Consider the following 16,580-nt stretch of genomic DNA (forward strand, 5'->3'; position numbering starts at 1 on the left):
CGACAGCTGCTAACAAAAAGGTTGGCATCAGAAGAAAGGCCTGGCAATCTACTGAAAAATCAGCCACTGAAAACCCTATGGAGCACAGTTCTACTCTGACATATGTGGGTTCTCCATGAGTCATAACTGACTTGATAGTAACAGGTACTGGTAATGTTAAACAATTTAATGTTTTAAAACATTACTTCATAATAAAATAAGGGTATTTTAGGAATAGAACATTAATATATATGTATAAAATATAGTCATAAATATATAAGCATACAGCTCAATTATCACAAAGTGAACACCTCTATGTAACCAGCAATCATGTCAAGAAATAGAACATTACCAGTACCCCGTAAGCCCCCTCATGCCTCCACCTAATCACTATTCTTCCCTCCTCAAATGTTATCTACTATCTTAACTTCTAATACCAGAGTACTTTGCCTGTTGCTTACAGAAGTGGAATCACATAGTATATAGAATATTACATATTTTTAAGATAAAACACTAGATTTAAAATGCTTTCTACATTTAAAAAGTTTTATTAACACTTTGGGCTGGATCCCCTGTTTTGGAGATACTTGGGTAGAAAACTTGAAGAACTACTGCCCTATGTGAATTGTGTGTATTTTAATGATATCCAGGAAGATGAGGAAACCTTGGAAACCATCTCAGTACCACAAATGCCTCAAGCAGAACAGGAATAAAAGACTGCATCACAAAGGATACAACATCTCTACTGACCCCCTTTCTCTGTGTGAATATATATAATATATATTTCTCTTCCACTTGAAGTTTCATTTATCTGCTCTCAACCAGGGAAATTGTCACACAGTGTCCCTATTAATGAAAGTGTTTGGAAAAGACAGTGGAGTAGAAAGTACACTGGATAAAGGAAGCCAAATACAAGTATTGATCCCATCTCTGCCAGTTCACGTGTGTGATCACTGACTGGCCAACAAACCTACTTAAGCCTCAATTTCTTTAATAGGGCCAGTGTAAGAATAGAATGAAATGATTATAACCAAATAAGTTACAAATAACCGAATCAACTCAGTAAACTTCTGAGATGGTAGATTATACACAACTGGAAAATATCTAAGGAAATGACCCAAAATATAGCACACAGAAACAAAGATATAAAATATAAAAAAAGAAAGTTAAGAGATATGTAGGACCAACTGAAAAAGTGTGACATAAGTTTCACTGGAGTTGCAGAGGGAATAATAAAACTATAGAGAGGAAATATTCAAAGAGGTAATGGTGAAAATGTTCTAAAATTGATTACTGTCAACAAATCTCACTGTCAGGAAACACATCCAATCCCAAACACAATAAATAGAATATTTAGTCTCATTATAAGTGCAGAACACATAAGAGAAAAAGAAGACCCAAAGAGGAACACAGAGAATACATATTACTGTCAAAGGAACAATTTGGCTGACAGCTGAATTCTCAACAGCAACAATTCTCAAGTCAGTACTCTTCCCACCTCCTAAAGGTAACTAAATCTTGACTTCTAATACCACCACGACCACCATTCTCAAAAGCAACAGCCAGAAGATAGTGAAATAATGGAAGATGAAAAGGATAGTTTAGATTCATGTAGATGTACAAGTATGTTATTTAGGTATGTTACCTCAGAAAATCAACCATAGACATTTAACAACCTCAAGAACAACCTTCAAAACTGCTAATAACAAGCAGTGCAATGCTATAATTATATAGGCATTTCATTGTTGTCAGTTTAAAATTTTGATGTATTTGAACTCTGATTTAAATGCTGTATACTCAGTTTCATCATTATTCATTAGAAGTTATTAACACCTAGACTGTTGCCCTAAGACAACATTCTAACTTTGAACTGAAGCCACTCCCAGAGGCCAACTTTCCGTCAAATAATAAGCTGATGTATAAAATAAATGAAGAAAGCAAGAGGTCATTAGACAGGAAAGGCCAAAGTGGATGTCAGAAGAGACTCTGAAACTTGCTTTTGAATGCTGAGTAACTAAAGCGAACATAAGAAATGATGAAGTAAAAGAGCTGAACAGAAGATTTCACAGGGTAGCTGAAGAAGACAAAGTATTATAATGACACGTAAAAAGACCTGGAGTTAGAAAACCAAAAGGGACAAACACTCGGCACTTCACAAGCTGAAAGAACTGAAGAAAAAATTCAAGCCTCGAGTTGGAACAGTGAAGCGTTCCATGGGCAAAATACTAAATGATGCAGGAAGCATCAAAAGATGGAAGGAATACAGAGTCACTGTACCAAAAAGAATTGGTCAACGTTCAGCTATTTCAGGAGGTAGCATATGATCAAGAAGGAATAAGTCCAAGCTGCACCGAAGACACTGGTGAAAAACAAGGTTCCAGGAATTGATGGAATACCAATCGAGATGTTTCAAAAAATGGATGCAGTGCTTGGAAATGCTGACTCATCTACGCCAAGAAATTTGGAAGACAGCTACCTGGCCAAATGACTGGAAGAGATCTATATTTGTGCCCATTCCAAAGAAAGGTAATCCAGCAGAATGTGGAAGATATCAAACAATATCATTAATATCACACACAATCATACTGAAAATAATTCAAAAGCAGTTGCAGCAGTATATTGACAGGGAACTGCTAGAAGTTCAAGCTGGGTTCAGAAGAGGATATGGAATGAGGAATATCATTGCTGATGTTAAATGGATCATGGCTGAAAGCATAGAATACCAGAAAAACGTTTACATGTGTTTTATTGATTATGCATTTGACTGTGTGAGTCAGAACAAATTATGGGTAACATTGCAAATAATGGGAATTCCAGAACACATAATTGTGCTTAAGAGGAATCTGTACATAGACCAAGAGGAAGTCATCCGAACTATACAAGGGGATACTGTGTGGTTTAAAGTCAGGAAAGGCGTGCATCAGGGTTGTATCCTTTCATCATACTTATTCAATCTGTATGCTGAACAAATAATCTGAGAAGCTGGACTATTTGAAGAACAAATATAAGGACTGGAGGAAGACTCATTAACAACCTACAATATGCATATGACACAATCTTTGTTGCTCAAAGTGAAGAGGACTTGAAGTACTTACTGATGAAGATCAAAGACTACCGCCTTCAGTATGGATTACACCTCAACATAAAGAAATAACTTTACAACTGGACCAATAAGCAGCATCAGGATAAATGGAGAAATGATTGAAGTTGTTAAGGACTTCATTTTACTTGGATCCACAATCAATACCCATGGAAGCAGCATCAAGAAGTCAAATGACATATTGCATTCAGCAAATCTGCAACATACCTCTTTAATGTGTTAAAAAGCAAAGATGTCACTTTGAGGACTAAGGTGTGCCTGATCCAAGCCATGATATTTTCAATCGCCTCATATGCATGTGAAAGCTGGACAATAAATAAGACTGAAGAACTGATGCCATTGAATTATGGTGTTGGTGAAGAATATTGAATATACCATGGACTACCAGAAGGATGAACAAATCTATTCTGGAAGAAGTACAGCCGGAATGCTCCTTGGAAGCAAGGATGGTGAGGCTTTGTCTGATGTAAGTTTGGACATATTATCAGGAAGGACTAGTCCCTGTGGAAGGACACCATGCTTGGTAAAGTAGGTCAGGAAAAATAGACCTTCAATAAGATGGATTGACACAGTGGCTGCAACAATGAGCTCAAGCATAACAACTATTGTGAGGACGGCACAGGACTAGGCAGTGTTGTACCTAGGGTCACTACGAGTTGGTACTGACTCGACAGTGCCTAACAAGAACAATGCTAATACTGGTTATGTACAGAATTAAAATTTCTGATGTTTCAGTAAAAACAAACTCCAAATGTGTGCAAATATTAATATTTAATGACACAATCCTTAAAAGTATGTGAAACAACCTGTGGCAAAATCATGCTACAACTTCTGGAGTAAAGTCTATGCATAGATTACTTATGTGACATACAAGAGTAAATTTTAAATAATTGGATGTGTTAGGCTGCCACCTCAAATTTTAAAATTAACAAACATTTCATATTTTAAAGATATGACTTCGGAAATATTTCTTATAAAAATATTAGCATCTGAGCATGTGAGTTCATCATAACATGTACTTACATGTAGTTTCCCCATTATTTCCACCTTTTTAGTTTTCAAAAATTTAAGAAATTACACAAACAGAATGAACACAAATATACACACATATATTGCAACAAGTAGAGCATTGTTATATTTACTTGAAATGTTTAATATACGAAACTAAAGTATCTTTGCACTACTACCACGCTTAGTCCCATCTTCCTTCTACCTCCCCTTCTAGAGCCAACCACTTATATAAAAGTGTTTATCCGTAACCAATGCTTAGTATTCTTTGTTAGTGTTGATTTTATTCAAATTCACATAACTTTCATTATAATAGTCATTTTTCCTTCAGTTTTTGCAACATGATTTTTCAGATCTTCCTGTTAATACATATATTTTTACTTAACTGCTAGAGTATTTTACTACATGACTGGCACACTTCATTTATCCATTTCACAAGTGGCACATTTCCAATTTTTGGGGACTATGATTCATGATGCAATAAACATACTGGTATGTGGCTCCCTGGGTACATATCAGTTATTGCATATAAGGTATGTATATATACTTAAGAGGGGAATTGGTGGATATTCTGGAACCTATTTGGAGCCCTGGTGCTGAAATGGTTAAGAGCTAGGCTATTAACCAAAAGGTCAGCAGATAGAATCCACCAGCTGCTCCTTGGAAACCCTATGGGGCAGTTGTACTAGGTCCTATAGGGTCGCTATGAGTCAGAATCAACTAAAGGGCAATGAGTTTGGTTTTGGAACCTATTTTAGAAATTCTTTTCAACTCCAAGGTTTTAAGACATTCTCCTACAAAATTCTTTGTAAGTTTTGCTTTTTGTATTCTAATCTTCAATATTTTTAAAATTCATAATAAGTATTTTCATGTTTGGTGACCACGGACGTCTATTATTTTTACACAGGAAGAGTCAATTACCCTGAGACCAGTTTTTGAATCATCCATGATGTCCCTATAATTTGTGATGCCACCCTACCAATGATCAATTTCCCATAAATGCATACGTTTCTGTACACAATACTTTTCTAATCTCTAAGCAAATAATTTTGATTATACTTTATAAATCATACATACAGCAAATCATATAATTTTATAACAATTTTGTCTTAAGTTCAAATCCTTCTGTCTTACTGTATCAGGTAGGCTTTCTAGGAGCACACTGATTAGTAGTAAGATAGCAATGTCCATGTCTGCATCCTGACTTTCATGGGACTTCTCCTGAAAGTACAGCATTAATAATGTTGTGGAAACTCTGGGGTAGAAGCTTACATTATACTATGATAGTTCTTGTCAAAAATCTCGATTTTGAGTTGTTGCTGAAAGATTTTTAATATTGATGTCCCTTTGCTATAAAATGAATTTTCTGATTTGCTATTAAGTATAAATTTTGCCGAAAGCTTTCTTAAAAGGCATTCACAGAGCTTTAATGAGTATGAATTCTCTGATGTCTAATGTGATGTGACTTCTGGCTAAAGGCTTTTCCACACTCATTGCACTGATAAGGTTTTTCACCTGTATGGATTCTCATATGTAGAGCAAGAGTTGAGAACTGAGAGAAGGCTTTTCCACATTCATTACAACCATAGGGTTTCTCACCTGTATGACTTCTCATATGCACGGTAAGAGATGAGCTTTGACAGAAAGCTTTCCCACATATTTTACATTCATAAGGTTTATCACCCGTGTGAATTCTCACATGTACAATAAGCGATGTGATTCGAGAGAAGGCTTTTCCACATTTATTACATTCATAGGGTTTCTCTCCTGTATGAATGTTATGATGCTTAATGAGATACTGTTTCTGCCTGAAGATTGTTCCACATTCATTACATTTATAGGGTTTCTCTCCAATATGAATTTTCTCATGCTCGGTAAGATTTGATTTGCCACTGAAGGCTTTCCCACATTCCCTACATGTATAGGGTTTCTCTCCAGTATGACTTCTCTGGTGTCTAATGAGGCTTGACTTCTGAATGAAAGCTTTCCCACATCCTTTACATTCGAAAGGTTTCTCTCCAGTATGGATTCTTTGGTGGATAATGAGGTTTTCTTTCTGACTAAATGCTTTTCCACATTCGTTACATTCAAAGGGTTTCTTTCCACTATGAATGTTCTGATGTTTAATGAGGTACTGCTTCTGGCTGAAGGCTCTTCCACATTGATTACATTCAAATGGTTTCTCTCCCGTATGAATTTTCTCATGCTCTGAGAGGTAAGATTTGCCATTAAAGGTCTTCCCACATTCCTTACATACACATGGTTTTCCAGTATAATTTCTCTGGTGTCTAATGAGGCTTGCCATCTGAATAGAAGCCTTCCCACATTCATAAGATTTTTCTGCAATATGATGTTTCTGATGAGAAAGGAAGTTTCCCTTCTGGCTGAAGGCTTTTCCACATTTATTACATTTATACGTTTTTTTCCCTCTGTGACTTCTCAAATGTTGAGTAAGGGATGAGATCCGAGAGAACACTTTACCACATTCAGTACATTCATGTGATTTCTCTCCAGTATGCATTTTCTCATGATCTATGAGGTTTTGCTTTAGGCTAAAGGTTTTTCCACATGCATTATATAAATAAAGTTTCTCTACAGTATGAATTTGTACATGCTGAAAATCTGATTCAGGCTGAAGGTTTTCCAACATTCCTATCATGCAAAGTTTTTCTCCTACAAGACTTCCCTAGTATTGCTTGAGATGTGACATGGATGAAAACTTTCCCTTATCCACTAAATTGATGCTTTCTCTCCAGTATTAACTCCCAGGTATCTAAATCAAGTTGAATTTCTTTTCTCACACTGTTTACCCTAAGATAACATGATTACAAAAAAGCATAATACATAGCATTCTCATTATATTCATAATAGTTCTTTCTTAGCTTGTTTTATATTTAACTATAAATTATTTTCTAAACTTTCAAACTGAATCGCTTACATAGAGGTACAGTCCCAAAAAATCAATGTGCTAAGTGGAAGTATTTTTCTGTTTGTTTTCTGACTTCTTCATCAGTTTGTATTTCATGGAGAAGCATGACACTTGACTGACAAGTCTTTTGCGTTGTACATGTTTCTAAGCTTTCCCAGGCTTTTTTTCCTAAAAGAGTATAAAAAAAGAGAGAAACATTTAAAAGAGTTAACAGGCATTAAATATTTAGTAACTGGCATGTAGTAAGTACCCAATAAATTAACTATCGTCATTATTATCAACATCACTGCTACCACCTGTGAGTTTTTCCATTAATATAATTTCAGCAATGCGCTATTGTAGATTCTTATTTTAAATCTAGTTTCCCAGTATAAAAGAGAGTTCAAATGCAAATGATATTCATAGGTACACATAGCTTTTACTACTTTTAAATGTAATCTTTCACACTTCATAGTAAAATATGAGAAAACAAAGAACAGGTGCCAAACAGGATGACACGACAAACATAAGATTTGGGAGAGTTCACCTAGGATAACAAAACAAAAAGTAAAATGGATAGAATTATCAAAGAGGGTGTATGGTTGAATTAAGATATATTGAACCTGTGTATTTATTTCTACATCTTCCTCTCTTAAAATGACAGTAAAAGGTGTGGAGGGAGGCAAATACTCAGAAAAAAACTAAAACACTGAGACACCAGTAGACAAAAGGTATTAGGAAATTTTTGGACGGAAAGAAAACAGTGCTGTAAATTAATAACTGAACTAAGTAACTAAAATAAAGAGCCAGCAGATGAGGATACCAACTAGAAGTAAGGTAATTTGTGCCACAGAAGTAAAAAAAAAAAAAACAAAAAAAAGCCTCTACAACTGGAAAGACTGGCTAACAGTAAAGGATGGGGCTCATAAAATGGTTGTAAAAGGAAGAGCTTGTCCCAACTCTCCTATTACATTATTGTGGAGGGAAATGACAGGTTTATTATCCAGACAAAATAAAAGACAAAGTAGATGAGAGGTACCATACTGAAAAGAAGGGGATGAGTAAAAGTTTATATATGGAATACAGCTCCAACTCCTTTCCACTGATAGGCTCCAAGAATGCTGGTGGTTACCGGGTGTTGGATGACAAAAGAATTCTTTTCATAAAAAAGTGAGAAAACCTACAGATACTGACATTTAGTCATCCAAAAGAAACAACTAAATTCCTTATTGCCCCACAGTGAAGCCCATCATACTATAAACACCATACACAAAGAGATTACAATGATCTTTCTGGTATCTCAATTTTAAATATTAATGTACAGCTAAAGATAACCAAATATTTGAGGAAAGCCCAAAAGTGAAAAATAGATTAAAACAATGGGGAAAAAACAACTAAGGAGATGGAAACAAGGACCCTATCTTTAATATTAGCATCTTGATAATTCCTAAATTGATAAATAACTGAAATAGCTAATTAAAATATAGAAATATATCCAGAAGATGCAGTTAAATGAGCTGAATGTAGTTGCCTATGTGGAGCTGGGATTGAGGATGAGGTAGGGTTGAGCAAGGCGTATCTGTAATCTTACTTGACTTTTTTTTTAAAATAATATTTTATCTCTTTTGTTACCGTTGGCATAACGGTATACCAGCCACTTGTTATGCCTCTGGACCTCTGAGATAGTACATTACTCCAGTTCTAATGCATTTAGCATCAAAGTGGGTCTCTTTTGAAATCCACGAAGCTCAGCAGACCTGAGTTGGAGCCTCATTGTCTTGTAGGTTGACCATTGTGTCAGGTGATGGCTTCCTGGATGTGTTAGTTTTGTAAACTTTTGCCTTTTTTTCCCTTTATTTCTGTGAGATAAGGCTTGCAAGCATAATTATGGCTTTCTTGTGTGATAGATATGGAGCCCTGATGGATTTATTTTGGTTTTTCTGTGTCATATTTGGAAAACCAGCGGTTCCCCATGTAACCTAATGGAAAGGTGCCCACAACAAATTATTACTATAGATATCATTGGTATATTGTCATACCACCAATTGGTGGCACCAGAGTGCCACTAGTTTCGTTAGTGGATTGTATTACCAGATCATATTTCCCAAAATCCGTATTATCAACCAAAAATTTAAACACATTCAATTAGTAAGCATGCATCCCAATACTGAAAACAAAAAACAAAAAACCCATTGCTGTCGAGTTGATTCTGACTCACAGTGACCCTACAGGACAGAGCAGAACTGTCCCATAGGGTTTCCAAGGAGAGGCTTGTGGAATCGAACTGCTTACCTTTTGGTAAGCTCTTAACCACTGTGCCACCAGGGCTCCATAAGCTGATTTAATAGAGCAAAATTAAAAACAAATAAAAAAGGATTATTTTGAAATAACCATAGATAGAAAACAAGGATTGTAAAGATTATTTTGTTCAGCCCAATGCAAATAAATTGGAATAAGTGGCAAATATGACCTAGGCCACAAAAGACAAAAAATCTAAACAGAAAATTAAACACAGAAAAAACAGAGACAATTATTAAGGTATTTCATGGCCTCAAAGCCCAAGAAATATATGGCTTAACATGTGAACTTTACTCACCTTTCAACATACAGATAACAGTAATACTATTCTGAGTTTTTCAATTTTAAAAATCCATTAAAGTTGCAAAGATAGATGTCCAACAGATCAAGACTTAAGCTACTATATTCCTAACAAGCCAGAAGAAAACAGTAACACAAAAATACATCTCCTTGGTAACTAAAGCCTCTTGTATTTTTAATGATTATATCAATATCCTTCACATATAACAGAACTGAATTTTTCATACTGTAAAACGGCAGTTCTGAAATGAACTAGGGAACATTATCTAAAATAGCAAGTAAAACAGTCCTTTTGACAGTATTTGGATCTTGTGGTTTAAAAAATATTTTTGAAATATATACCACAATGCCCTAATTCGGGCAAATGCTTAACTGTATTCTGCGTAAATAGTAACCAATTAGAGCAGGGGTTGGCAAACTACACTCTACTACCTGTTTTTGTAAACAGTTTTACTGAAACACAGATAGGTCCACTAGTTTTCTTGTCCACTTTCTTATACTCTCTTGACGTTTTTGTGCCATGATGCCTGCATTAAGTAGTTGTAACAGAGATCCTATGACCAACAAAGCCTAAAATACTTACTGTCTGGCACTTACAGAAAAAGTTTGCTGAGCCTCATCCTAGAAAGTGATTCTTCCCTCCTCCACCTAGCTAGAACCAGGATGCATTGTTCAACCAGCTCTAACGACAACTAGAAGACAGGCAACATGGAAGGAACTTGGTTCTTTAAAGGACCACCAGAACCACCATGCAAATCTGGACTACGCACCACACAATTGTTCCAAGAGCAAGAAATCAACTCCTGTATTACTTTAAAGCAGTATACTTAGGGGGTTTACTTTAGTCACTAAGCTTTACCAGGATTAATACATTTCTTCGTGTATTATTGCTTTCACTGCTTAATATACCATGTATGTGTAGATGACTAACAAATGTCTATTACAGCCTGGACCTCTTTCACCACCCAATTCACATATCCAATAGGCTACTCAACATCTCCACCTGGAATGTCTAATAGGGATCTAATTTACCCTGCTCCAAACCAAACCCTTGATCTTTCTCCCAACCAGTTCCTCCAAAATTCTTCTCATCTCTTTACATAGCAATCTCATTCTCTCAGTTGCTCAAGCCTTGCCACTTCCTTTAAGTTCACACACCCATTATATCTTCATACCTTGTGGCCTTATCTTCCAAATATGCCCAGAATCTGACCATTTCTCACAAGTTTCATTGGTACCACCAAGGTCTAGGCCACACGATGTCTTCTTGTATTATCAGGCTCTTCACTGACCTTCCTGCTTTTGTCTTTGCCTCTTTGTAACTGTTTTCAACACAGCAGCCACAGCAATCTTGTCTCAGTCAAATCACATTACTGCTTTTGCCTAAAAGCCTTGTACATTCATAAAAACATGTCAAAGCATATACAAGACACTGTTAATAGTGGCTGCTTCTGAAAAAAAGAAATGCAGAACTAAGGGCAAGGAGTGAGACCCTTACTGTTTAATTTTCTGTCGAGTGTATGTATGATAATTGAAGAATAACAGTATTATTTCTTTTTAAAAGTCACAGGGGGTGGACTAACAGGAAGGCAGCACTAATTTCCAAGCCTGCAAAACTGTTAAAGGGCAGGGATTGGGGACAAATGTTGAAATATGATGGCTGGAGGTAAGAAGACCATAGGAAATAAGATTGAAGAGGCAGAATTCAAATCTGAGGTATATAACAATGAAAGGAGAGACATAGTAGTGAAAAATTTTAAAAGAGGAACCTAAGTGCTACAGCTTTTGAAAAATTACAGATCTATGAAAGACTGGATGCTTAAGGAAATCAATCTAAGCACACAGTGGGAAGTGAGAAACTGAGGATGTTAGTTTAAAAGAGAACAGACATGAAACTGAGGCTGTAAAATTCGTAAAATTGAGACTGCAAATGAGGTGGAGAGGTCGGCATCCAGAATAGACGTTATTTTCTCCAGAAGCTGAGAAAATAAGAGCACAGATCCAGAAAGAAGACCTGGAAATGTCATTTAGATATCTAAGGATTCCCAGCAACTGTTACGCCAAAATACAAGAAAATCTAAAAAAAAAGAAAGAAAGAGGTTGCAAACTCTCATTGAATAACTATAATGAGCGTTTATCCCATTCACATCTATTTGGTTCTCACTTACCAGGGGAGCACTTCTTTTACATTTTTTCCTCAATTATCCATTGCTCTTCTTGTCTGAAGCAGTGATTTTAAACTTGTAAACAGAAAAGTGACACAGAAGTTGGACATTAGTGTTGAGGGTCAAAGCACCATCCCAGAGCTCAAGCTAAGCCCTGAGGACTCCTGGCTTTTGAATGATAAGGTGCAGCACAAGGAAGTTGGCTGTGAAAAAGAACAAAGTAATGCTGAGCCTTTGCTGTAGAAGCTGAAGCACACACATACATGTAAGCACATGGAGGCCAAACCCATCATGCCATTTAAAGGCTCCACAGATCTCAGAGATGAAAAACACAGGGTATCTCATTTTCAAAATTTAGGTCATACAGAGAAACTACAAGACTGGGTGCCAGAGTTCTCCAGCATCACAACATGTACAGGTTTCTCTGAGTGGGTTTCACTTGTGGCTCTTTCCTGATTGAATAAGTTACATTTTTTTAATATCACTATTCCCCATAAGCCCACAGTGAGTTTCCTCATAAATGGGAAGTCACCAACCTTGAGTGATATGACAAAATGTATAGGAAATTATTGTGATAGTATTCATAGGTCAAAGCTCTTAATTTATAGAGGCCTAATAAAATTTATAGGAGCCCTGGTGGTGAAGTGGTTAAGAGCTCAGGCTGCTAACCAAAAGGTCAGCAGTTTGAATCCACCAGCTGCTCCTTGGAAACCCTATGGGGCAGTTCTACTCTGTCCTGTAGGATCGATATGAGTCAGAACCAACTTGACAGCACACGACAACAACAATAAAATTTATAGAAGCCTAATATTTTACAGATGGTCCCTGGGTGGTGCGAACAGTTTGCACTGGACTACTAACTGAAAGGTTGGCAGTTCACATCCACCAGTGGTGCCAAAGAAGAAATGTTAGGCCATCTACTTCCATAAGATTACAGCCATTGAAAACGCTATGGGACACGGTTCTATTCTGAAACGTGTGGGGTCACCATGAGTTGAAATCAACTTGGCGGCAATGGGTTTGGTTTGTTTTTTAATATTTTACCTAAAAAAAATTAAATATTATAAATGTCCTATAATTACATGTTCATTCATTGATTCAGCAAACATACATATGTATCATTTCTATCTATGATGAAGAGACCGGTCTCCAAATTGAAATGGGTGATAGATGAAAAGATCAAAGCTCTTCCTGTTCTCGAGTTAAGAAACTTAGAACCTGGCTGTACAGTGCTGTGAACTGCTGAGACAGGTAATACAGAAGAGGGAAAGGACAGAGGCAGACCACAGGAAGGAGACTGTTAGTATATTTTAGACATAAAGAATTTGAAGTTCCTGAGCAACCTCCAAGTGGAGCTGTCTATTAGGCAGTCAGATCAGGAGTTCAGGAAAAACCTCAAATCAAAATGGACACTTGTTAGTCACCTATGTTAGCTGAAGTCATAGCAGTAGAACGCTATTGCTCATAGAGTACTTGTTGTTGTTAGGTGCCATCGAGTTGATTTCAACTCATAGCGACCCCATGTGACAGAGTAGAACTGCCCCATAGGGTTTTCTTGGCTGTAATCTTTATGGAAGCAGATCATCAGGTCTTTCTCCTGCAGAACGGCTGGGTGGGTTTGAACTGCTAGCCTTTCAGTTAGCAGCTGAGAGCTTCACCGTTTGTGTCACACATACTCTTATAGAGTACTTACAGGTGAAAAGACGATGATCAAGGTCAGGAACTTAGGAATACCAATCATTAAGGAAGAAGTAGCAACACAGTTTTGGAGGGTTTTTTGTTTGTTGATTTTGACTGGAATTAGAAAAATGAGAGTAGTATTGTGAAAGTCCTGAAAACATTTCAAGAACGAGGCAGTGATAAATGTCTGAAAAGGAATGGGATGAGCATGGACATTTAATTCCTCCATTACAGTTAAAAATGAAAATGTACAAATACAAAACGGGAAAAAGTTGGGGAAAATGTGGTTCTCACCCCTGCACTAGCTGCTACATCTCCTTTCCCCCATAACCATTTTGATTATTTTCTGTGTAAATTTCAAGTTTCTTCATCCAATTACAACATACATTCTGTGTAAGCGAACCCCAAAATCAGGGTGCTTGACATGACCAAAATGGCCAACCAAGATCTAAATTTAACTCCATTTTGAATTAACTGCAGCTTAGCCTAAAATCTCCGCTTCTGCTGTTTTAAAAAGACATTCAGCCTCTTGTAAAAGTTCTACTGCTTGAAAAGAGGAAGGGTCAAGACTGGTTTGTACAAGAAATGTAAGAAAGGAAAAAGGCTATTGTTAAGCTGATACGTAAGTTAAAAAGTACTTTTTAACATATCAAAGCAGACTCATTATGGAGTAGAAAACAAAACCAGGATTTGTTTTGTTTTTTTAAAAAGAAAAGTTTTCAAAAAAACTTGTTATGGAGTGCTTAGCCTCCCAGTACCTACTTATTTTCCTTAATTCTTTTGGGAAACTTTGGTAGGTCCACTTGGAGAATGCTAAACTAAGGAATAACTTTAACAGGTAGTGTCCTTTAGACGGCACAGAATTGGGAATTGGTATTCCTGGATTCTAGCTCTGCCAAGAAAGCTTTGGCTCACAGAGGTTAAGAAATCTATTTAAGACTCCTCAGTTTGTCAAATGGAGCCCTGGTGGCACAGTGGTTAACAGCTATGGCTGCTAACCAAAAGATTGGCAGTTCAAATCCCCCAGCCGCTCCTTGGAAACCCTATAAGGCAGTTCTACTCTGTCCTATAGAGTCGCTATGAGTTGGAACCCACTCGAGGGCACCTAACAACACAACAATTTATCAATGAGCATGGCAGTCTGACTCCAAATTTGCCCCAGGTTTTCCCCCAAACCAAGTGGCCTTTGTAAATGTATTTCTCTTCTATCTACAAAGACACACTCTTCTACTTTGGCACCTACTCCTAACGTATTTTTCAATAAAATGTAGAAGAATGGTAGTAGGGTATAAAATTCATATACAAAATAGCTTTGATATATATATAAAAAATAAGTTAGGAGGAAAAAAGTTAAAAGTTATTTACAACAGCAACAGATCAGATAAAACATCTAGGAATAAGCAAGAAATGTATAAAACCTATACCCTGTTGCCATCAAGTCAATTCCGACTTACAGCGACCCTGTAGGAGAGTAGAACTGCCCCACAGGGTTTCCAAGGCTGTAAATCTTTACGGAAGCAGAATGCCACATCTTTCTCCCACAAAGCAGAGTGGCTGGTGGGTTTGAACTGCCAGCCTTTCAGTTAGCAGCCAAGCGTTTAACCACTGCACCACCAGGGCACCTTATAAAACCTATATGAAGATTATTTTTTTAATTGCTATTAAAGGACTCAAAATAAGACTGAACAAATAGAAATATATACCGTAACTTAAATGGATTGAAAAAAGTCTGCAAGATACGTTGTTACATGAAAAGAGCAAGGTGCAGAATGTTTGCTGTGGTACACTACAGTACTTTTTAAAGGGGATAAGAACTTTAGCAGAACACCAGTCTTACACTCTGTTAGAAGTGAAAGTAAAGAGCTTTATAGAAGAATAGATTTGTGAATCAGGACACACGCTAGCACCCAGGAAGGGTACTACAGTGCTCCGAAGTGCACAGCACAATGAAGTTTTTATTGGGTAGAGTGAACCAAGGGCTAAGTGCTGGCAGGCACATGGCAAAAAGTTACAAGGGGGTTGTTAAACCACAGTCTTTCTTAACGTTATCAATTCTAACTTCCTGGAACACGTTGACCAAGGCATTCTCCCTGGTTCAAGCTGCACATACATTCTTGACAAACATCTTTTAACTTATCTTCCAGAAAAATGGATGCTCCCGAAGCATCCTCATTATCATTATTTTAGAGACGACAAAAGTGAGGCTTAGAGGTTACTGCCTCGCAAAGCTCACAATCCCACCCGTCCATCCATTCATCTATCCATACAAACTTCCAAAAGCAGTTTGTTATTCACTCTACAACCCCGAACACTCCATCACACCCACGTTCACCCACCCGAGAACCCATCCCAGTTTCCTTCTGTACCCCTCCCCCATCCACATAAGCTCTGAACACGACCACGTCACAGGAGGCGATTCCTCCTTCAAGCTTCTCAGCCTCCTCGCAGTCTCCGCGAATCCTCCCCTTCAGCTTCCCTGATCCGGTTTGGGGAGCAAAAGCCCAGGTACCACACGAGCCGCCGTTCTGCACAAAGCAGCGATCAAACTCACCAGCAGACAAAAGACGACGATGGCGAACTCGGGAGTCTGCGCCTGCGCATTCCTGGGGCAGGCTGGCCCTCCCAGAGGATTCTGGGACTCGGCCCAGGACCGGGCGAAACCAGCCGATCTTGGCCTGGCATCCATTTTTCTGACTGTGGACTACATTTCCCAGGACGTCCAGCGGGTATAGTTTGCACGTAAAGAATTTGCTTTACGTCCAAAATATACTATGATCATTGTTTCCTCCTCCAGAGATTGTGGGGCTGTCTTCCAGCTGGGAAAAGGGGCGTAAGTATGCCAAGTCTCAGGAGAAGGTTCAGCTCAAGCATGTCGGGCTGGCTCTACGTGGGTGCCGCGTTGGGAGGCTAGGCCAGATCCCCAGACGGCTCCACGGTGCGATGCGGGGCTGGGAGGCAACCCCTTTGGTCGGGTTCAGGCCGGGCGCCATCTTGCCCGCCCCAGTGGCAGGGCTAAACTACGTTTCCCAGAAGGCTCCGCGCCTGCCGGCCCTGTTCCCTGCGGGCTCCGGGCGGCTCCGGGCGGCTCCGGGCGGCTCCGGGCGGCTCCGGGCGGCTCCGGGCGGCTCCGGGCGGCTCCGGG

The 16,580-nt window shown here is 38.1% G+C and overlaps 1 protein-coding gene across 6 annotated transcripts in view; it reads right to left on the bottom strand.

Annotated features, from left to right (window-relative positions):
* Positions 1-3,700: 3,700 nt before the first annotated feature.
* The window catches only part of LOC101344748 (zinc finger protein 260), a 43,944-nt gene continuing 31,064 nt past the window's right edge, over positions 3,701-16,580 (bottom strand). The window contains exons 1-4 of one of the 6 annotated variants that reach the window (XM_023742279.1): positions 15,990-16,038; positions 13,452-13,552; positions 11,762-11,833; positions 3,707-7,184 (exon numbers count right to left, since the gene is read on the bottom strand). In XM_023742279.1, the coding sequence (XP_023598047.1) occupies positions 5,514-6,746 (1,233 nt within the window). In that variant the 5' untranslated portion in view covers positions 6,747-7,184; positions 11,762-11,833; positions 13,452-13,552; positions 15,990-16,038 and the 3' untranslated portion in view covers positions 3,707-5,513. Of the gene's footprint in view, positions 7,185-11,761; positions 12,439-13,451; positions 14,919-15,989; positions 16,309-16,580 lie in introns of those variants that run through there. The other 5 variants (XM_023742282.1, XM_023742280.1, XM_023742281.1 and 2 more) reach the window with 5 other exon arrangements.

The sequence above is a fragment of the Trichechus manatus genome, unplaced genomic scaffold, assembly GCF_000243295.1.
Source record: "Trichechus manatus latirostris isolate Lorelei unplaced genomic scaffold, TriManLat1.0 scaffold00207, whole genome shotgun sequence".
Taxonomy (NCBI): Eukaryota; Metazoa; Chordata; class Mammalia; order Sirenia; family Trichechidae; genus Trichechus; species Trichechus manatus.